The sequence below is a fragment of the Daucus carota genome, chromosome 1 (genome assembly GCF_001625215.2).
Source record: "Daucus carota subsp. sativus chromosome 1, DH1 v3.0, whole genome shotgun sequence".
Classification (NCBI taxonomy): Eukaryota; Viridiplantae; Streptophyta; class Magnoliopsida; order Apiales; family Apiaceae; genus Daucus; species Daucus carota.
The window spans coordinates 39,668,331-39,691,279 of record NC_030381.2 but is presented as its reverse complement, the minus strand read 5'-3'; the positions used below and the strand labels follow the sequence as shown (position 1 = coordinate 39,691,279).

Below are 22,949 nucleotides of genomic sequence, written 5' to 3'. Positions count from 1 at the left end.
ACACTCTCACCAGGGAGAGAAATCAAACTATAATCAAAACAAACTAAAACAATTAGATCTGCACCACGACGCTTAGGAGATAATCGATCCACTCACAAATCCAAAAAAGCCTCTGGAAGCGAATAAGAACGAAAATCGAAAGTTTCGGTGATATAGATCTAAGAAAACTTTCCCCGAAGATGGAGATTTATTAAGAAACTCAATGAAAAAGCAAGAACAATCAAAAACTAGCAATCAAACGAAAAGATTTGGGGCTTTCCACCGGAAACCGATGGAAGTCCCGTCGGAGATGAAAAGAGGAGGCGCTAGAGAGAAGAGAGAAAAAGAAAACTAGGGTTTTTCCCCATCCAACACTTTTAAAGCATTATATGTATTAGAATATAAAAAAATTGGGAATCTTATTCGTTTTATATTATTTTTAAATATCCAAATTTCGAAATTATACTATATAATGTAATCAACATATATAATAATTATTTTTATAAATTAAATAACGTTATGCAACAAGAGGCGGATTGAAAAATGTTCTACAATAAATAACAAATAAATAATAATGAATGATTATTAAAGTTGAAAGATATAAATAATTAACTGATAACAATATTTAAAATTAATATAAATAATAAATAAATTTTCATAATCATAAATATTATTTATGATTAAATTAAAAAGTTATCACGGTGCAAGACTCCAACTAAACAATAATAATTATATTAAAAATTTCGATCAAATTGATCAACAAGAAAATGTTACGAATTGGGAGCAATATAATAATATCCTACTTGGCACTTTCATATTGCAATACATTAAATAATGCAGTAAACAATATGATCTGCCTTAACAATTGACATTTCAATCTCGGAACTAAATAGTAAAGATAACCCCCTTTAAACCTTAAGTACAGTAATTAGTATACATGTTTATCGAGAAACAAAAAGTTGAGAAGAAACTGAGGATGATATCCAAAACTGGAGCTAGGGGCCAGGGGTTTGAAAGGAAATATAAATGGGCGCTCAGAGGTTTAAACATCATTATACAAGCATGACATAATGCACAGTTCTCTGTAGGGATTCACTCACTATACGGTAAAGACTATTGCTACAAAATGTTCTGACGACTGCTCTTAACTTGGTTCTGGTGGTGAAACTTTCAAACTCCGCATCCATTCGCAGAAGCTAGGATCATCAAAGTGAATAAAACTGCTTTTCAGCTTTGTTCGTTGTTCTGCAGTTAAAGTTCGAAGTTGTGGAAATCTTGCTTCCTGCAAACAAACATGGTAATGACTTCAAGATTGTAAGGAGTTCTTTTAAAATTGACACATGGTTGCGCATTTACATTTAAACAAGTAATCTTTTGTTATAGTGAGCACAACTTACTTGCTCATATGGGGGATCCTTGTGTGCTGGTATTAGCCTTGAAACAAAATATCGAGCTTGAGAGCTCCCCTCCTGTTAAGATACAAACACATCAGAATATTTCCTTGCATTAGAAAACATAAAATTAAAGACTACCAAGCATATATCAAATGTTCGTTACTTTAAATGCCAAGATCCTAGGAGCTGGAAACCGCATTTCAGTAAGTTCCTCAGCCAATGTTCGACAAGCTGCCAAAGCTGCAGCACTTTTACCCGCTTCAGAAGCTAATTCAGCACCCTAATAACACCCAACAAATAGCGCATCAATATTCAATATAAGTAACAAAGTCAATAAAAAGGTTCAGATGTCAGTTTTATATATCAGATCTTATATTTCTTAGTACAACCTACAAGTTTCAATTGAACAAATTTGACACTTGTAATTTTTGCAATTTTCTGGGGCATATTATTATTATATACTTCTCTCTAGACATGCTCCTTTTCATTAGAGAGATTGGGTGTAGAAACGGGAAAAGAATAGAGAAGAAGTGAGGAGGAAGAGCATTAAGAAACACGAGTGAGGCAGTGAGCTTAAATTTTCTATGGTGAGCTTAATGAGGAAAATGGAGCATTCATTCTCACATTGGTATGTCTCGAGTACTAGGTCAGATTGCTACGTCCTACGAATGTACAAAATGATGCAATAAAATATAAGTATTCACAAATTTAATAGTACAGATTATGTTCCATTTCATTCAACCAGATATCATAAGTTTTTAAGATTTATTTTTATTTATTTATTTTTTTTGGGGGGGGGGGGGGTGGGGGGGGGGGGGGGGTTTGGGGGGGAGATCGATTTAAGGCCATGACCATATCGGTGAGGAGGACAAGCGTTTGCAATCTATCCCCGAGTCCTATACGCTTATAATACACTTGCAAGCAGAATAATATCCAAGAGAAAATAAGATCTTGTTCATATATATGAAAATTTAACTTGCCAAAAAAAACACAAAGAGAGATTATTTTTTGTTAAAGCCTTAGTTGGAAATTTGGAATATAACTCCACAAATTGAAAGTGACACTGTCGTATAGCAGATAATTTTTCAAAAAGAAATCACTTTAGATTTGAATTATTACAATTAACCCTGCAAAGAATCTACGACAACCATAGACCCTGGAAGCATAGAAGTTGCGAAAACGATAAGACTTAATGCAAAAATGATAGGCTTTCTCGGTGAAAAGGGAGGACATTTAATAAGCACATCATACTAGATCTTTTGTCATTTATCTATATTTCAGAAAGAAAAATCTTGATGTTAAAAGAAAGTGTGCACCTTGCTGGAAAACAAAAAACCAAGTTAAGTTTAGTGGCATACCAACCAAATGAAGACATCGGTGCCATGGTCAAGAACAACTGCTGAATCAGACTGCATAGCAAGGTCATAAGCCGGCAATTCCTCAAAAGTGCCACCTTCACGATGCATAAGACACCGTGGTGCCACCATGCGAATTGACAGATCCAAGGATGCATTCAGAAATAGATTCCGTAACACAGACCTCTCATCTTCATGCCCAATAATGTTTCCTAAAAGTGGCCCTCTTCTGAGATGAAATAGAAGTTCTGGCAACAAGGCCAGCTCCTTGGGGAACCGATAAAGCTTCGACTTTGGCATCACTGACCCAAACTTTAAAGCAATGTCTTTTATTCTTTCATCTATTGTTGCTCGCATATCATTTGCCGTTGAAGAGTTTTTGGCTCTTAAGAGAGTCCTCTTGGCAATGATAACAGATGCAACTTCATCCTGGATGCTCTCAAGATATGCAGAAACACTATCCACAGTTGGTAATCTCACAGTAATCACTCTTGATATATCAGCATGATATACATTTGAGTATTGAATCGAAAACTGGAAGTATACATAATCGCCTTTAATGTCACTTTTTGTTTCCATGGATAACGTAAAGCACTGCATTTCTTCAACACTAAGCATTTGTACAGATAGAGAGCTGTCATTTTTAAAACTTTCATGATTATCTGCATTCGCCTCTTCACCAGGGCCTATTACCTGAGTTATGAAAATATTATCAGAACAACGCACCTCCAACAAACCATGGGAACCAGCTGTTCTAGTGGAAGCCCTCTGCAAATTTACACCGAAGGCCTCCCCAAAGTCATCATGGAGTATCAGAACACCTCCAGAAGCTTTTGCAAGAGGCTGCAAAATGGGTACCCTTACAGGGCATGTTCCTGCACATAAAATATCGACCACTGTGTTTCGTCGATGAGCCTCACGGCCAAGATTTTCCATCCACTTTAATGCTGCTTTTTCCATATAAGGGTAGTTAGGATGACTAGGAGAGTGTGGCACTGATCCAGGGCCATGTGTATTTGGTCCTCCAGCACAAACAATTATTCGACTATCGCCTCCAGACCTCTTCATAACACCTCGTGGCAGCTCTGCTGATGGTCCTTGAATTACGGCTAGAGCAACCTCGACGGCGGTGCCCAGGCAACGGTCTCTGGAAGCTTCAGGAAGATTTAGCTTATAAGGACGCAAGGAAGAAAATATGGAATGAGCAACATGCCCAGAGGCATGAACAGGTGATAAATACAATCCAGTCCCATAAATCAGAGCTTTTAAAGATTCCTGACTTGGTGACACTCTGCCAGGCAGTACATCAGCGGATGCGGTCGACTCTTCTGAGAAATCATATACTGACACTGTACTGCCATACAGCACAATCCCAATTCTTGTTGTCGGAGGGAGAGAATCGACAAATGCATGCAAAGAGCTCTGCAAGTGCTGGAGATGAGCCTCATCCAAACACTCATCTATCACAAGGACAACAGGTGCAGACATTCTAGAATCAGAAACTGGAACAAAACCAGGCCTCTTATTTCCAGTCTGAATGTAATCCACAAATGGAGATGACAGCTCTGGCAGAGTGCGAAGCTCTTCCTTACTCGAAGCAATATATTCGCCTTCACTTCCATTCAAATTTCGACAAATCACACACTGCCACTGGCCCGAGCCAATTAGGATATTGCAATAAAAATTCGCATAAGCTCCACAATTTTGGCAGCGATGAGGATCCCGTTGAATTATTTGAGGACCAAGGGAGATTTCCCTTCCAGGAGACACCAGTGCTCCAAACCCCAGACTAGGTGTATTTAACAATTTCTTTTGTTTCAAAACCTATCAAACGTGCACTAGCTCATATAAATAACATAATCTTGGATTCTAAAGAATAATGTTATGTGCATGTAAGGAAACAAAACAAATACGAGAGGGGATCACAGAATAAACATGCAATAGTCAACAATGGAAGAAGAATCAACTTCCAATCATGGTTGTAAAAATTGGGAATCGAAACTAATCGGTTGACCTACCCATTCAAGATTTATCAGAGAGTTTTCAATAAATCGGAGATTTTAGTCAAATCAGAGTATAATAGGTAAATCAGTAAAATATTTTATAAGGACCAATCGGGGATTTTTAAAACATTGCTTCCAATATGGAAACAAAAATATTTTGTTTGACATATGCAAGTTACTCATGTTTTGCAAAAAATAGACTTGTATATTGTATTTCAGCAACGACATACATAACTGCAAGGAATGCAAAAATACATGACAGTTTCAGAAAAAATAACTGTGACGAACTATCATATATATAATATTCTCTGTGCTAAAGCCACTAAACTGTAGCAGCGAAATGTACAGATCTTGAGTAATCTAAAAAGAAGACAGAGGTACCTTGTTGGCTGAGAACAAAACATTTGTCGATTCATTAACAGGTGAGATATCCTCAGAAGCATCAGAGGCTTGATGCTGCAACTCAAATGCGCCATTTGAATATTGAGGAGGTGATGACGTAGGCAAAGATGAACCAGAAGAAAAGGCAGGTGGCTGAGGACTAGCAGGAGAAGTCCGAAATGGCACAGCAGCAGGTTGGAGTGGCGAAGAGAACCTAGGAGGACCAGGTGGCGTGCTTAAATGGGGACCAGGGCCACCAGCTCTAATCCCATTTACTGGTGAAACTGAACTTGGACTTGGGGTCCTAACCTGGTTTGGCTGTACAACTGGATTTGGACTTAGGGTCCTAACAGCCGGTGAAGATATCTGATTTGGCTGTATAACTGAATTTAGACTTGGGATCCCAACAGTTGGTTGAGGAATCTGATTTGGCTGTATAATTGGTGGCGGAAAAAATCCAGGTCTCAAAAGAGAGGAAAAAGGAGGAGCCAACTTTGTTTCGATGTGAGGATTAGGGGATTCCGGATTCGACGGTGCAATCACATCAGAATACCCACTTGAAGTCTTTAGTGGGCTGGCCATAACAATTCGAACTTAACTCAAGATCTACCTCTACCAAATCAAGAACAATAAACCACAATTCACACTGAAAATTTCAAACCTCGAACCTTATCCCGATAATTCTCCAACTCTGGATCAAAAACTCTCCCTGTACTACAAACCCCAAATGTGGATCAACAAGACTCCTACAATCTCAAGTCCATAACACGATAAGTCGAAAACTAAAATCCAACCCACCAAACTAAAACCCCTGAATTCCAAAACCCTGATAAAGAATCAAGAAAATTGCAACTTTCTCACCCCCAATTCAATCAAACCTCAAAAATAGCACTCTTCTTGATCAAGAAATCACCAAGATTCCACCTTTCTCAAAAAATACTTAAGACCCACAAAAACACAACCCTAATTTAATCGAACCCCCAAATCAAAACGATGAATCTTCCTCCAAATTGAAAAACCTAACAGTAAAAAATCACATATTTACACAATAAAACAAGAAAATAAAATAAAATAGCTGCAATTAAATAATAAAAACTTGAATATATGTATACCTGGATTGAATCGATGATCTGAATTGGGTGATTCGATCCACTCGGATTGCAAATATGGGTTGGGGTTTTGTTATTCAAGCTTATAGTTCTTGTGAAGCTTTTGTCAATGTTTAATGAGCGTTATAGAACAGGCGCGTGTGGTTAAGCGCGTGGGTGAATTTCTTACTTACAAATTGACTCTTTTGAGTGCCACGCTGGAAGAAAGGTTGGTTTTGATTGGTCGGAGATACGAGGCAATTGATATTCAACCCTTTAGGTTTTGATTATTTGGAAACCAAAATCTTCATCTTTTGGTAACTTTTAGCTGCGGTTTTTGCAGGTTTAATAAATACCGTATCAATAATTATGACTAAAATAATATAATCTTTAAAATTATTAGTTTAATTTATAAAAAACGTAAGTTATATTATCTAAAAATTTCAGTTTGGTTTTTGATTAGTTAATAGAATATTTTGCAAATTTATTGATTACAATCTGATTTGATTAAAAATATGTGAATTACAGGCAAATTTATTGATTAATATGTAATAGATTCTGAATTAAAAGGTCAACTAATAAGTTTCAATTTTAATTCCAATTTTCAATTTTTATGACAAAATTAGAAAAATAATAATGTGTTTTTACTTTTTAATCAACGATAAGGTCAAACATCTGTGACACATTTGATGATAAGGTCAAACATCTTCGACCTATGTCACACCGATGCACATCTTGCATTATCAATTGAAAGTATTTTTCTTTTTCTTTATCGTCAATTAAGGTCAATTTTTTAACTCCTTAAAAAGAAAGATCAATCTTTTAACATATCGTCGCACCATAGTTTCTTTCCCATTACATTTAACAATGGAAAATAGTTATGATTGCCATTACTACTACTATAACTTACAAATTACAGAATGCATGAAACAAAGGACTTGAACATGATCCTACTTTCCTGCACTCATGTGGAGTGCAACTAAGGAAGCATAAACTCCATCATTGATATTGATCAATGCCTCATGTTTTCCCTTCTCTGCAATCACTCCATTCTTCACCACTGCAATTACGTCTGCGTTTTTTATTGTTGACAGTCGATGAGCAACGACAACTGTAGTCCGGTTAACCATCACATGGTCTAATGCATCTTGAACAACTCTTTCGGATTCAGCATCTAGAGCACTTGTAGCTTCGTCTAACAGTAGTATCTTCGGACTTTTTACTATGGCACGCGCAATGGCCACACGCTGTTTCTGTCCGCCTGACAACTGTGTTCCTCTCTCCCCAACTATAGTGTCGTATCCCTGAAGTTTTGCATCATGTAGATGTTATGAACAGTTTCATGTTATCGTGTAATAAACAAGCAGCCGAAATTTAATTACTGCAAAAAAGGTCAGCTTGCCAACTGAATTTTAACAAAGAACCTAGCAAATAACAATATACAGAGCTAAAAACCAGAGATTTGACTGTAATACGCTACCACTTATAGACTTCAATGCATATATCAAGTGAACACACTGGCATCTTTACCACGTTTATCTACTGAACTTGAATATTTTAATAGGTTCAATGAGAAGATATTAGTTACTGATTCAATATACTAACCTGCGCCAAACCGCTGATGAACTTGTGAGCATTTGCCATTTCAGCTGCAGCTATAATCTCTGCCTCAGTTGCGCCACCTTCCTTTCCATATGCAATGTTTGCTCGAATTGTGTCATTAAATAAGGCTGGTTCTTGGCTTACAAGACCCATCTGCTGCCTGAGCCACTTCAATTGGAGTTTTTGTATCTCAACTCCATCAAGGGTGATATGACCTGAATCAGGATCATAAAACCTTTCCAATAATGCTATTACAGTTGATTTTCCGCTTCCACTTTCTCCAACCAGGGCAACTGTCTGCAATAAACAACAAACAATTTTTAGTCAGTAATTAGCTGGAGTTGACACTTCTTCCTGGGTACTTGAGATCTTCAATGAGAGTTGTTTGACATTTTTACCTTGCCACTTCGTAATGTCAAGTTGAGGTCTCGGAAGATCTGAACATCTGGTCTAGTTGGGTACTTGAAGCTCACATGACGTAACTCTATTTCTCCTCTCGCATTTTCTAAAGTTTCGCCAGACTCATTAGTTGGATCTATCTCTGACTTCCGATCTAGGATTGCAAAGATAGAAGCGGTAGCGCTCTTGGCTTTGCTTGAATTTGGTGTCAACGAACTTGATTGAGAAACTCCCACAGATGCCATGGTCAATGCAAAGAAAACCTGAAAGGTAAAAGAATATATTAAGATCAAAAATGTTCCAAAGAAAAAAAAGGGGAAACAAAAAACATAAATATAACCTATCTAAATTACTTTGGAATTCATACTTACACGAAAAACTTCATTAAATGTGGTCTTTCCACTATCAACTAGCTGTGCTCCAGCATAAAAACATGTAGCATAGACGCAGAATAGTAAGGTGAAAGACACCCCGAACCCGATCCCACTTATCAGTCCTTGCCTGATTCCCGTCCTCATAGGACCCTCGCATTTCTGTTTGTACAACTCCATCACTTTCTCTTCAGCACAAAAAGAAGCAACTGTTCTTATACTTCCAACTGCATCATTCGCAACTTGGCTAGCTTCTTCATACATCAACTGCAGAAATTAATAAATTTATCAAACCAGTGGAAATGTGCAAACTAGACATGCTCTAAAAGGATGTTACAGTTTTTAGTCATACCTTTGCATCTGCACTGAATCCTGTCATGAATTTCATTTGAACATATCCATTGAGTCCTATTAATGGCAGCATAGCAAGAACAATAAAAGCCAATTGCCAACATGCTGCAAAAGCAATGACCAGGCCAGCCACTGCCGATGCTCCATTTTGAACCACCTGTGCAAGTGTATCTCCAACTAAAGCACGCACACTGGCAGCGTCAGCAGAGAGCCTTGCACCAATAGCCCCACTCGAGTTTTCAGGCTTGTCAAACCAACCTACCTCCATAGTTACAACTTTTTCAAAGCACATGTGTCTAATCCGTCTTATCAGCTTACAACCAGCCACCGAAAAAAAGTAAGTCTGTGATGGATAAGCAATAAATGTAGCTAAACCAAGGACTACAAACATTAGCGCCCAGAATTTCGAATCCTTTCTCAGTTCATGAGGTGGTTCATAAAATATCTTGATCATGCTAGCTAGTACTATACCGAAAATCGGAAGTATGACACCATTCAGGATTGCAGCTATAGATCCAACAACTAGGATTGGTAACTCAGGTTTGTTGAGATACATAAGTCGACGCAATGGGACCTTTTGAGCCTGTTCTAATGCTTTCCCGCTAGGGCTTTCAGGTTCTGCCAATGTAACCTCAGTAAAGCTAGGTCCAGTGTGTAGATTGAATGAAACAGAAAGTGAACGTCGGCTGCTATTTCCTAGACCTGCTGAGTCCCGACTTATTGATCTCTGGCTTGACATTCTTTGACTCAATGATCTACCATCTGCACTAGTTTCTGACTTGTCTTTGCCCCCGGCACCTTCAGTATTTATCTCTTGCAATCTTATTAGCTGGGAGTATGCACCTTCAGGATCTTCAAGTAGTTCAGAATGTGAACCTGATGATCAACAAAACAAGATGGTAAATACTTTTGCTTGTCCAGTCACAAATTGACTAGGTGTAAAGTCTATTAAATTGCTGAGTGTAACAAATTTTGAATTACAATATGGGCCCTGAAGTTGCCGAACGTCAATTAATAAAGTACAAGATTACAAGATAACACGAGTACGGACATTCACAGGCAAACTTTTTTTTAATATTGAGCATTTGTACTGCAAAGCAGACATGACATATAATTACTTTTCCAAGGGATACCTTTTTCGACCATCTTTCCACGATGAATCACTGCAATCATATTAGCATTCCTGACTGTGCTCAAGCGATGTGCCACAATGACAGTGGTTCTATTAACCATTATCCTATCTAGTGCCTCCTGAACAATTCTCTCGGATTCTGCATCAAGTGCACTAGTTGCTTCGTCTAAAAGTAGAATTCGTGGGTTTTTCAAAATTGCTCTTGCAATAGCAACTCTTTGCTTTTGTCCACCAGAAAGCTGGGTTCCATGTTCACCGACCATGGTATCCAGTCCCTGTGCAAAACACCAAGGTTAAGTAACAGTTTAATCCTATAAACATGGGAGTCCCAAAAAGACAAGTCATACAGATTGGAACCTGAGGTAGTTTATCAATGAATCTAGCAGCATTTGCAAGCTCAGTTGCTGCTCTGATCTCCTCCATAGTTGCCCCATCCTTTCCATAAGCAATATTATCCTTAATGCTGGATGCAAAAAGGACAGGTTCTTGACTGACAAGCCCAATTCTCTCTCTAATCCATTTTAGCTGAAACTCCTTAAGGTTTGTTCCATCTATAAGGACTTCACCCGCTTGTGGATCATAAAACCTCTCGATTAGACTAATCACTGTTGACTTTCCGCTTCCACTTTGTCCAACCAAAGCTGCAGTTGTGCCACTTGGAATGGAAAGAGAGAATCCATTGAATATTTGCTCATCTGGGCGGGCTGGATAACTGAAGTACACATCTCTTAAATCAATATTCCCCTGAATATCTTCCAATTTCTTTCCTCGGGTATCATATGCATCTATTTCTGGCTTCCTGTTTATAGTTTCAAACATTTTGTAAGCAGCAGCTCGACCTGCTGCAAACGCACTCAGGCATGGAGAAGCCTGTCCTAGAGACCTGAAATATGCAATTTCCATATGAAATTAGATCGGTGGTACACATATAAAACGTTTAAATTCCCTACAAATGGAAGTTGGCTTGAGGGATATAATAATATATAACTGGCTGGGAACAATTAATCCAAAGTTCTGGATTGTAAATAAAAAATGAAGAATAAAGAAAACTCACATGGACCCTGTCAACACGGCAACAATAACATTGAGCACATCACCCCCAGTGTAACCTTTTTCCAGGATCATCTTTGCACCAAACCAAACAGCCAATGCATAACTGTAGAACAAAACAGAGAACAATGTTCCAAACCCGAATCCAGTAGCCACGCCTTCACCAACGCCTGATTTATAAGCATTAATAAGAGATTTGGCATAATCTGCCACGGCCTGTTTTTCCCCGGTGAAAGATGCAACCTAGACAAGGGTCAATATGCTACTAGCAGTCAGTGATTATATTAATTAGCAATGGTTATATGGGACACAAATACAATCAGAGAGCATTTCCAAGTAAACGGCAACCTACATGTTTTAAACACACTAGGGACATACCGTTCTGATTGAACCAATTGTTTGTTCAACAACAATTGCAGCTTTTGCATAAGCTTCTTGCCCACGTGAAGACATTTTGGAAATCAAAAGGGACATCATTCCACCTGCTATGACGAGAGGCGGTATAGAACTTAACATGACAAGTGTAAGAAGCCATCCTTTGAAGAAGGCTACTGCAAAGCCTGCAATAAATGTTGCCACCAGCTGTGTAAATTTCCCAACCTGTAAAAGATGACATCGAATATGTATCAGCCAACGACGTCCGCATCATAATTAGAAGAGGTTAGGCAGAATAGAGTATATTATTTATCCTCTTGGAGGGAAAAGTAATTATAAAGAGTTTCAGTAGCTATACCTTCTCGCCCATTGCATCTTGTATGAGGACAGTGTCACCAGACATCCTTCCCACAACTTCTCCGGTATTTGTTTCCACATCAAAGAAGCTGACATCTTGTCTTAATATAGTCTTAAGATATAAACTCCTTATCCGAGCAGCCTGTCTCTCCCCTGTAACCATCCAGCAAGCCACCTCTGCAAAATAACAAAGAGGCATTCCTAGTCTTGAGTGCAAATTTTTACATTTTCATTTCAATTCCATCACTACACACATTCACACAAATAGCTTACAAATCAATAAAAGAGACAAGAGCCTTACGCAAAAATGATGCTATCCCAGCCCCCGCCGCCAGATAGACAAATTTTAATGATACCTAAAGTAAAATCAAGTGATCAACAATAACATCAGAATCAATTCCAAATTGAATGCACATCATGCAAATAACTAAAACTACAGTTAGAATGACAGTACTAATTTAAGAACTATCTAAATGTGTCGCATTACCTGGGAAACTTTATCTACCACCTCATTATTGTTTTGATTTTGTCCAAAAGCATCAGTTAATTCACCAATAAGAACGCTCATAAGAGGCATACATAATCCATTAGCAACCGATCCTACGGTACCAACGATCATCAAGATAACATCCATAGAATCGGCAAATGAGAAGAGCTTGTTAAACGGGACAACCTTGATAACCTCGGGCGCCTTCTTTTGATCTTCATTACTGTTTCCCGCCTCATTTTCCAGATTCCGAACTCCTGATGTAGGGGCTATACATAACTCTGTGCTACCACCATTTAGGCCTTTCATCGCGGCCATGATACAAATTCTCTAATCACTAGCTGGATTTCAACTGCCTCAATCTATTCAAGACACAATAATATAAAACACAATTAGCAAGAAAGATCATAAGAAAGATATGATTATATGAATGTCAACTGAGAAAGGGTAGATCTTAAATGTAGCACAATTCCATATGAACAAATTAAACCCTATTTAAATCTAATATTTCCTAACATGTTAGTACTAATAGTCTTCCCTTCTACTCCAAACAAACATATACATACAATCACATACTCCTACAGACAATACAAAAGCATTAACTAGAGATGGCCAATTCAACAAACATCATGCTCAAAGAAAGAAACAGATATTATCATTAAAATAGCCATACCACAACATTAAAAAACACCCACAACTTTACACCTATGTGTCAGTTTTTAATGTTCCTTAACTTTTCCTCTTCTGGTTGAACTGTCTATACATGCCATCCCTTCAGTACTGTCAATACTCAACTTTTGCCAAATAAACACTCCCCACATCATTTTAATATCATAAAACCCTCAAAATCTAAAAATGTGAAAATGGCATCAAAATCTTGAATATCAAGAACTCAACTTTATGAAATTTCAAGAAAAGCCCATCAAATAAATAGTGATTAATTTCAAAACCCATAATTAAAATGAAGAAAAAGAGGGTGGCTTGAAAGACATGGGAAGCACCTACCACCAGCCATTAGGTCAATAAAAAAGAAAGCAAAGAGAGTAACTTTAAGCAAAGCAACAGCAAGTTCAACAACACTATTATAACAAACCAAATATTTTAGTAATATCAATATTAATATTAATACCTGAATTTGGCAAGTTCTTGCAACTTTATATGTATGAAAGAACACCCTGCGTTTGCTCGGAGAAATGGGATATTGGTACTTGGTAGGCGTGCATGAACCAGGGACAAGTGTGTTTATATATATATAGGCGGGGGACCCAGGTATATTGTCGTCACTTTGTAAGAAATACAAATGAACTTTTCTCAATTTTATCTATCTTAGATGACACAGTATCAGGTAACTTTGGTAACTGAACGGAGGTCTGCGGTATGGATTTTAATGAATTGTTTCTAATTTTGGATAATTGTTTCTAATTTTGGATATTAATAGATCGTATGTAATTTTGATTATGTATGGTTGATAAATATCATCGAGTTTGATATAGATGTTTTAGAATTTAAGTATAATTTTTTAATTTATAATAATTTTTTGTGTGATTTTAAAAAGCTTAAAATAAAGTGAACAATCTAATAAAATCCATCTTTTATAAAATTCAAAAAATATCCATCAGCATTCGAATATCATTAAATTTTAATGAATTTTAAACAAACTCAATTGAATATTATCAGATTTTTAAGCATAATTTAAAATCCTAATTGAATAGCATCAGATTTTGTAGCACAGCTTAAAATTCCAATAGAATACCCCCAGTTTTTAGTGGATTTTAAATAATCCCAAATGAATGCTCGAATTTCATGAATGAAAAAAAAAACTTTAAAATCTCAATCCATTAGCCCTCTTAATTTTTGAAAATTAAATTTACAAAATATAATTATTTTTTTTGAAATAAACAAAATATAATCAATTTTAAAGATAATTCATAATATTTAATTACTATATTAATAATTATTATATCAGCTAAATTGTAAATATAAAAAATCTAAATATACTAAATAAAAGTTAGTTTTCACTTGAAAACAACTTCTTCCTCTTGAAAAAAAACTTCATTCTTTCAATTTAGTCCGACAACCCCGAGTAAAGAAACTTATTAGGGGTCGTTTGATTCACCGAGCATAGAATATTGAGGAATCGGGTTAAGGCGATATGAGTTTAAGGTATCATATGTATTTGGTTGATTTCTGGAAATAATATATCCAATTTTTTTTAAAAATCTATTACTAATTTGTGTTAATTAAAAAAGTTAAAAAATATTATTATTATATATTTTTGCATCATTGATTATTATTATAATAAAAATTACTATTTAATTACTGAAATAGAGACAAAAAATAAAAACGAAATTGATTTACATACCCTCAATCTCATATCCACCTCCTCTTTAAATATCAAAACCGTACCTGCCTGGGGTGAGTTTGGAATAAACAAGATCATATCCGAGTGAATTCAACGAAATGAAGAAAATATTCAATATATTATTAAGAAATTAGTGCAGGACGTAGTACATACACAGCATATTCTACTGGAGTTACTTTCTTTCTTTTGACAGAGTACAAAAATTCAGAAACTAATCATAGGAAAAAATAGTAAAAGAGAGGAGAGAGGAAAGTCAAGTTTACTTGTAGATCAAGGCTTATGCTTGAACCCAAAAGAATGGGGAGTGTTTATACGTTGGTCAAAGCAAGACTCAAATTCGACACTGTCAGCTCATTACCAACTACATGCATATGTGTCACATATTCACATGTGACTTGTGTACAAAAATCTGCGGCAAATTTGGTTAAATTAAAATAAGTGATTTACAAGTGGTTCAATAATAATTTAGTATGATACATTAAAAAATATAATTAATTATTTTATATGATAAGTAGTTAAGAATGATTAAAATTATAATAAAATTAATTTAATTTGTCCATTTAAATATAACATAAATTTTAACCTTTTAACTAAAAAATTGCTCAAAGAATTGCTATGCTAGAATATATTTTTGGCTTTAAATCAAAACACGCATTTCTTGAACATTTATTAGATTTTTTCTTGAAAAATCAAGAATATCTAATCAAACTAAAATATAATCAATTAATTGATAAAATGTTTTTCAAGAATTAATCGATAATTTTCTAATAAACTAAAGATTTTTAAAACACTGCACATAACACATATACATCCGATGTGTATGGTCATATGTTAAAGTAAATTATTAAAATTAATCATCCTATTTTGTACGGGTGTATGTCAAAATGAATTGTTAAAATATCTAAGAAGATATTCCCTCCATTTTTTTTATTATTTTGCTTGTTTAATATGGCAGGATTGTTCGCAACATGAGACAAACTATTAATTTATAATATTCGTGAGTGATTTTACTGGATTCGTATATGTTAATACTTCAATAAAATAAAGTTTTTATATTAAATATTAATACAAATTTAAAATATTAATGATTAAAAAAATTATGTGTTATCAAATATGATAAACACGAAAAGTATGAAAAAACGAACGGGATGTTACTTTTTATTATACTTCGCCAGATCTAAATACGCTGAAGGCAAGTCAAACTTTTTATATATTAAAAAACTTCAGAGTGGAATGTTTATTATCGCCTAGTTTACGCCTACGGCTTATTTATAAGATTATTATTTATGCTCTAACCTAGATTTTGTATGGTAACAAGAGATCGTGGATTAGGTGTAATATGAAACTCATATACAGGTTTCAAGCTTTTAATATATTGTGTTTGGCTGAGGTAAAATGAATATGAAAAGAAAACAGTGTAACGAAGTTTGAACTGTATTATGGGTGTATATTTATAAATTTCATTTCTTGTTTCATTTCATGCCTTGTACTAGTGATTATACTCCCAATTTGAGAAGAATTGCTCCATTTTTTTCCACACTCATTTTCTTCTCATAACAATTTTATATTCATTCAATTTTTGCCCAAAAATTTATTCATATCTCTATTATTTTCATTTATTTTTAATTATTGCATTCCATTCGGACCATTTCATTCTTCCCAACAAAACACTAACACGGAAGGTAGATTGGAATATAGAGGCAAGTGGGGACTGCAGCATAAACAAAGGGAGTATAGAGAGAAGAGAACAATAGAAGGAGACTTTGGAAGCAGGTAGTGATGACGTAAACAGTGATGATTTTAAGCGAAATTATTGCCACCGCTGACATCGCGTTTTATCACATGACCATTTATAGTGTGCACCCATCCCATTTGCATGCACATCTACTGTCTTCACGATATCAAGGACCCGTGGACGGTATGTACAAAATTTCGGATTTTAAAATTTGGAGGATCTCTAATTATTCAATATTGTACATGTCTCAAAATTATTGATATGGAGCTAAACTGTGATTATATTTAATTGTGTATATCGGGGTTTGTTTACTGAAAATTAGCAGAACTTATTTCTGATTTTGCGGATCGGTATATTTAATATTCATTTTATATATTAAATATATGAATGTGTGTTAATCCAAATCTGTATTATAAATATAATAAAAAATTATTTTATATATAAGAAATCAACTAACATCTAAGATTTCTGGAAGGAATCCAAAAACGTGTTCTTTTGAACTTGATCATCAAACAGGCAATACCGTAAAGTTGCCGCTACGAACAAAATGTACTTTGAAGCGGATTGAGAGAGATGCCGTGTACATTAATACTGTAGTACTCCCTCCGTTCCATCAGGAAGTTTACGTACACTGTTTGCACGTATTTTGAGACTCTCATAAAATATAGTTTTATAACGTATTTTTGATTATTTTTTTCCAATAAATGTTTAAATTTCAAACTTTTTTTCAGGACTTTTTAAAAATATATATATAATATAAGAATACTTTATAAAAGTCCTAAAATACGTGCCAAAAAATAATGTAAAGAACCGGTGAGACGGGGAGTTTTTTTTTTCTTTTCTTTCCATTTTAGTCCACGTTCAGTTTTGTTTTCTTTGCAACCAAGAAAATTTGCACCACGATGCTTTTATAAACGTTCACACTATAAAAAAGGTGGTATCAATTTTATATAATGTGATGCTACGAAGCAAACAAGAAGTTGCTTCGGAACAAGCTTGTGATTAAGACACACAAACAATTGTCGGAAGCTATACTAAATGCAGCATGTACGGATTTGATTTTCGAATTAATCCCTTGTGTTATTTACATGTCTCATAGGTTAGTTTAGCTGATGAACGGATCCCATTAGAGATGTTCTGATACTACAACTTACGTATCTGAAATTCTATCCCAAATTACTTGGTCAAATGACACTAGAGACATATGTCTGATTTTAATTTAATTATTTAGATATAAATATATGTGAGTGAACCAATTCCAATAAATTTTTTGAAAAATATTGAAAATAAATTTGAGATAAATAATATTTATTAATATAAAAATAATGAGAAAACAAAATGCTAAAAGCATATATATCCTTTAATCATGAAAAGGTTGAATCTGAAATGATGGTAATTTACAGCGATGGATGCGGTCCACCATAGTGTAGAAAGTTGGCCAATTGCGAACCAATGCCATACGAACACATGCGGCGTATCTTTACAAATAAAACGTGTTGCGTGCAGAGGTGTCCGCGCAGCTGCCGTCTCTTTTGGCAAAAGGCTGGTGGATTTTTAGCTGTTTGTGTCTCCAAGTGTGGTGGGTCTTCAAACCTCGTATGTGTCCGTTTCTCACTTACAACTACTTAGGTTGAAAATTGTTAAATCACCAAGTATCTATTCTATTTGATTTAGATGATCACGTTCTGATTTAAACCGCAAAATTCGCATAAATCATTCTGATATTAATTCAATCCAAATCGAAATCGAAATGAGGTTTACGATTTCGGTTCGACTAATTTAAAAAACCGTGGTTTGTGGGTTGGTTTCGATTTCATATTAAACCAACCCGTTGTAAAACCGAACCGCATATTTATATATATACAATATAGATATTTCATATTATATATATACACAAAATATTAATTGTATATAAATATATTAATTTTCTAGTTTATATTTGCTGGGTTGTTTAGTTACTTACTTTATCAATACTAACTACAAGTCATATCAATTCAGTAATCCACGACTTCGGTTCAAGTTTATGCATTTTATTTAAAAAAAATTGTATTTTAATTTAACTATGTGAAATTGTGCAAATGGAGACAAAATTATTCTTTATTTTATAGTATTATTCATGAATTTTCATCTATGATTATAAGCCTTAATCATAAACCGATCAATCCGCTTAACCGAACCATCAAAAACCGTACCGCTTGGTCCGGGTTAATTGGTTTGCGGTTCACGGGTTGGTTTGAGATTTTAAAAAACCGCTAATTTATGGTTTGGTTCCGGTTCTACCTCCGAACCAAACCGGACCGCGATCACCCCTTTGACTTGTTCTATTATTTTGAGAAAAAGTATATAACCATATTCTTCCTCTGTCTCCGTCCTAATCAATTGTATCCTACCATTTTTTTTCACAACTCGACACGTATGTCAAAATTCTTATAGAATATAATTATATAATCAATTTTTAAAATTCTCATTTTTTATAAAAATATAATCATTTATATTTTTATACAGAATTTTTTTAAATAAACTACAGAATTATACTTTATTGAAATATTAAAATTCAAGTAATCAAGTGATAGATCAGTACTTGCCTCTGGACCTGTTATTAATTAAGGTGAATGTCCTGGTTATCTTAATTAGACTTGTAGATTATTTTAATTAATATATTTACGTGACTATTTTTTATTTAAACAAGATTATAAATTCTAATTATCCTAGAAAATAATTCAAAATAAACACATTTATAAGTTGTAATTATATATTAAACTGACATTCGCATGATATAAACTATTTTTTTTACAACTTTTTAAGAAGACCCGGGTCCAAATCTTGTAGTACAAATTATTTTCTATATAATGTGGCTTAACATCATTTATAAAGATAATAACATTGTACTGTACTTTATTATTTATAAATCGGTTTTTCTATGGCCGTGGGCACACACTAAGCATCAAAATTAATATTTTTGGATGTTTTCTATTGACTCAGCTTCTTTATTAATAATGATTTACAACAACCATACCAATCAAAACCTTCTAATTTTATAAATTTTAGTGCGTCCTCAGCGGCACAAACCCTCTGTAAATCATATACTCCCTCCGTTCCTAAATAATAGTCGCTTTGAATTTGTGCACATAATTTGAGGTGTAAAAAAAAATATACTTCTACATATTATTTTTTAAAATTTCCTTTTTTGAATAAAAGTTGGACATCTATATTTTTATTAAAAAAAGAAAATTTAAAAAATAACGTGTAGAAATGCGTTTTTATTGCACCTCAAAATACGTGCAAAAAATCAAAACGACTATTATTTAGAAAAAAAATGAAAGCAAACGATCCGTGCTTTCACCTGTTTGGAAATCCACTTTGTTTCATATGCGAGTAAACAAAGAAGTCAGATTTTGATAAGTTACTGTGCCTGTTTGGCAAAAATTAACTATAGAAACTAAATTCTTATCTTCTTAAAAAAAGCATTTCATAATTTTTTAGATATTAATATCAAATAGATTTTTTATATTTATTATTTAATAAAAATACAATTTTATATATTTTTCAACGGAAATAAGACTAAAAACAAAATTCGTCAAACAACGTTATTTAGCTTTGTTCAACTTATCAAATATCAATGTCGCATTCTTATTTCGGTTTGGCCAGTGTGTGCCCATGGGCACATACTGAGAGCATCTCCAACGGCGTTGGCTATAATCGTTGGCTAAATTAGACATGTAAGACATTATGTAAAATTTGCTGAACCTGTAAGACATTTTGTTTCAATGGTACTGGCTATATTGGTTGGCTATAATTTAAAAATAGTATGTTATTAATATTTTAAATTGTTAAAATAGAATATATCAGTTCAATATGGTAATAAATGATGTACAATCTTCCTACAGATTTTCTTACAGACCTGTAGAGGTTCGACAAATTTAGCCATCCATAGGAGGTTGGCTAAATTTATAGATAACAGCTGAGCATGGTTGGAGTTGAGTTTTTGGAGCTGTTGGCTATATTTTTTTATTTTAAGTATGCCAACTCACTTTTTAGCCAAGAGGTTTAGATGGTTGGAGATGCTCTAAGCGCGGAAATTTTTAGATTTGAGAGATTTTGATTGGTGTGGTTGGTGTATCATTATCATGAGATAGGAGCCAATCAAAATGATCCAAGCACAACATTTTCCGCGCTTAGCATGTGCCCATGGGCACACCATAGAAAAACCGTTCTTATTTTTTTTTTCAAGTCTCGCCACGTTGACACTTTATACAAGGAGTCGGGAGCAGTGCCACTCATGGCGTCATGGTCATGGTCATGGATCTACTAGTCTAAAATCTAAATCTGTAAGTTATATCCTATGTCGGGTTCAGGGAAAAAATATTTTTTTATTAGGGTATTGTTTATGTTATCAGTCAGAAATGGATCGAATTAACAAATTAGAACTTCTTCCCAAGGTGAAGCTTCCCTTGTACTCCTATTTCCCAATGGATTTTATATCGTTTCTTTTTTTGGACGTCCCATCAATTGTATGTATTTCAAAAATAATAAATTTTAATAATATAAAATATTATTACACTAACTACATTTTTTCACTATCTTCATTTTATAATAATATAAACACTATTACATCCACTACTTTCCTCCACTATCTCAAATCTATTATTAAATAAAAATGAGTTTCACTATTATACCCATTTTTCATCTAACTTTACTAATTTTTTACACAATTTTTTGGTTTCTATGTCCCAACTGTATGCATACAAATAGCTGGGGGACGGAAGGAGTAAGTTGGAAGTTGTTGAAATGGTCAAGTGAGGGTCATGGAGCCAGATCCTCGTTATCGAGAAATTTCCCCGACAATCTTAAAAACTTAGGGTTTTGGTACTACAACAACTTTCAAAATCCTTAACTTAAAATATATAATTTATAGATAGTATATATAAATTTATGATATAAACTTTTTCTACTATATATAATTATAATCAAGCATATAGATTTGTAATGAAATGTCATATTATTTATTATAATATTGAAATAACATATTTTATTAAAAATAATTAAAAAATAATATCATATTATTTTTAAAAGATATATAATCATTATAGCTAGTCCTATCGCACCACGACTCTTACAAATTTAACAAATTTTACCTAATCTCTTTCGAGCACTAATTTTAACTAACATTTTTGAGCCAATCCTTGGAGATGCCCGACTAAAATACCGTTTAACAAGACTCATTTTGACAAAAATTTAATACTTATATACTAGACTTAAAATTATTGTTTATATTCCCAATTCAAAATTTAAAACAAAGTATTAACATAACATTTATAATAAATTATTATGAACATGATCAGTTCCTTTATAAATTATTATACTCGCAATTATGAAAGATCCATTTAATAATAAAATACTGAATAAGAAATGAGAATAATACTATTTGAGATAACAATACTTATATGTACTTTGTTAAGTAAGATATAAATTTAAATATTATAATAACGCATGAGTTAATATATTATTTAGAACATCCCTAATGGTATAGAATTCTCGGTTTAAATAATTAATATATATTATAAATATAAAAATCATGTAAAAAAGATTTCAATCAGACTTTCTATATATACAATCTTAATCAACATGTCCTGTCAAAAAAAATAAATCTTAATCAACCTTCTAATATTAACAATAATGGTCGAAACTCTAAAGAGTTGTTGAGAAATTTTTATTTGTTATGATATCCAAAAGACATATTCTGTTTATTACAATACAAAATAATAAAAACATAATATCTTTGAAATATGGTCGATCAATATTGAAACACAATGCTGAACGGATCCATCAAATTTTAAGTTCTTTTCTTATTATTTTAGTTAATTACTTAAATTAATCTTATAGGAAATGCTCTTCAACATTTTATATAGAACTAAATTTTAGATTTCCCGTTATTTAAATCGTATTATTCTGTTATTGATTTATCAAGATGGATCACAGGCCCGTTGTCATTCATAGCTCAAACTCAATCCATTTGCCTAGCGCATTTTATAGCGGACCTTTGGCCCGTTATCAAGTAATCAACTTCTTTTTTCTTTTGGCTGAAACTGAACAAACGGGCCATTAGCATATTTTACATATTCCTTTTTTCATTTTGACCATATTTTCTATTAGTTACAATATAATCGTTTGCTTTTAGTTAATTACATTAATTTATTTGAGATATTAATATATTATTAATATTTATTTATTTTGCTAACATCGTTCTTCACGCCACCTCAGCAGGAAGTTTGTCCTGGCCTGTAACTTGGGCTTTAGGTACTGTTTGGGGTTGCTAACATCAGCTTTTTGCTGAAAATCAGGTGAAAAACTGTTTGATAAATTTAAAAGTAGCTTTTCTGAACAGGAGCTTTTAGCTCGAAAGCTGCTTTTAAAAAAAGCGGGTCCTTCCATATAAAGCTGCTTTTAAAAAAAGCGGGTCCTTCCATATTTGTTTTTTTTTATATTATAACTTAAAAATAAACAAATATCAAAACAATTAACAAACAG

At 33.8% G+C, this 22,949-nt stretch overlaps 2 protein-coding genes across 4 annotated transcripts; both read right to left on the bottom strand.

Annotated features, from left to right (window-relative positions):
* Positions 1-865: 865 nt before the first annotated feature.
* LOC108222564 (protein transport protein SEC23 A) lies at positions 866-6,367 on the bottom strand. Its single transcript, XM_064083668.1, has 6 exons — positions 6,225-6,367; positions 5,113-6,131; positions 2,732-4,552; positions 1,537-1,653; positions 1,377-1,448; positions 866-1,261 (listed from the first exon to the last, which is right to left on the bottom strand). The coding sequence occupies exons 2-6, from the start codon at positions 5,692-5,694 to the stop codon at positions 1,124-1,126; spliced, it is 2,730 nt and encodes a 909-aa protein (XP_063939738.1). The 5' UTR covers positions 5,695-6,131; positions 6,225-6,367; the 3' UTR covers positions 866-1,123.
* Positions 6,368-6,979: 612 nt separating this feature from the next.
* LOC108204568 (ABC transporter B family member 21) lies at positions 6,980-13,575 on the bottom strand. 3 transcript variants are annotated; one of them, XM_017374073.2, is made up of 13 exons: positions 13,454-13,575; positions 12,325-12,686; positions 12,139-12,193; positions 11,839-12,014; positions 11,484-11,705; positions 11,110-11,348; positions 10,413-10,938; positions 10,057-10,330; positions 8,925-9,799; positions 8,573-8,839; positions 8,201-8,464; positions 7,806-8,099; positions 6,980-7,504 (listed from the first exon to the last, which is right to left on the bottom strand). In XM_017374073.2, the coding sequence occupies exons 2-13, from the start codon at positions 12,640-12,642 to the stop codon at positions 7,151-7,153; spliced, it is 3,864 nt and encodes a 1,287-aa protein (XP_017229562.1). In that variant the 5' UTR covers positions 12,643-12,686; positions 13,454-13,575; the 3' UTR covers positions 6,980-7,150. The 3 variants fall into 3 exon arrangements, with proteins under 3 accessions (XP_017229562.1, XP_017229564.1, XP_017229563.1); XM_017374075.2 differs by lacking the exon at positions 13,454-13,575 and adding an exon at positions 13,330-13,418; XM_017374074.2 differs by lacking the exon at positions 13,454-13,575 and adding an exon at positions 12,998-13,288.
* Positions 13,576-22,949: the final 9,374 nt, after the last annotated feature.

Bases quoted from the DNA above. Each gene is read 5' to 3' on its own strand.
- LOC108222564 (XM_064083668.1), bottom strand. From the start codon at position 5,694: ATGGCCAGCCCACTAAAGACTTCAAGTGGGTATTCTGATGTGATTGCA. The intron at 4,553-5,112 runs GTACCTCTGTCT...CACGTTTGATAG, and splicing joins TTTTGTTCTCAGCCAACAAG to GTTTTGAAACAAAAGAAATT. The intron at 1,449-1,536 runs GTAACGAACATT...GTATCTTAACAG, and splicing joins CTAGGATCTTGGCATTTAAA to GAGGGGAGCTCTCAAGCTCG.
- LOC108204568 (XM_017374073.2), bottom strand. From the start codon at position 12,642: ATGGCCGCGATGAAAGGCCTAAATGGTGGTAGCACAGAGTTATGTATA. The intron at 12,015-12,138 runs GTAAGGCTCTTG...GTTATTTTGCAG, and splicing joins TGGGATAGCATCATTTTTGC to AGGTGGCTTGCTGGATGGTT. The intron at 8,465-8,572 runs GTAAGTATGAAT...TTTACCTTTCAG, and splicing joins CATTTAATGAAGTTTTTCGT to GTTTTCTTTGCATTGACCAT.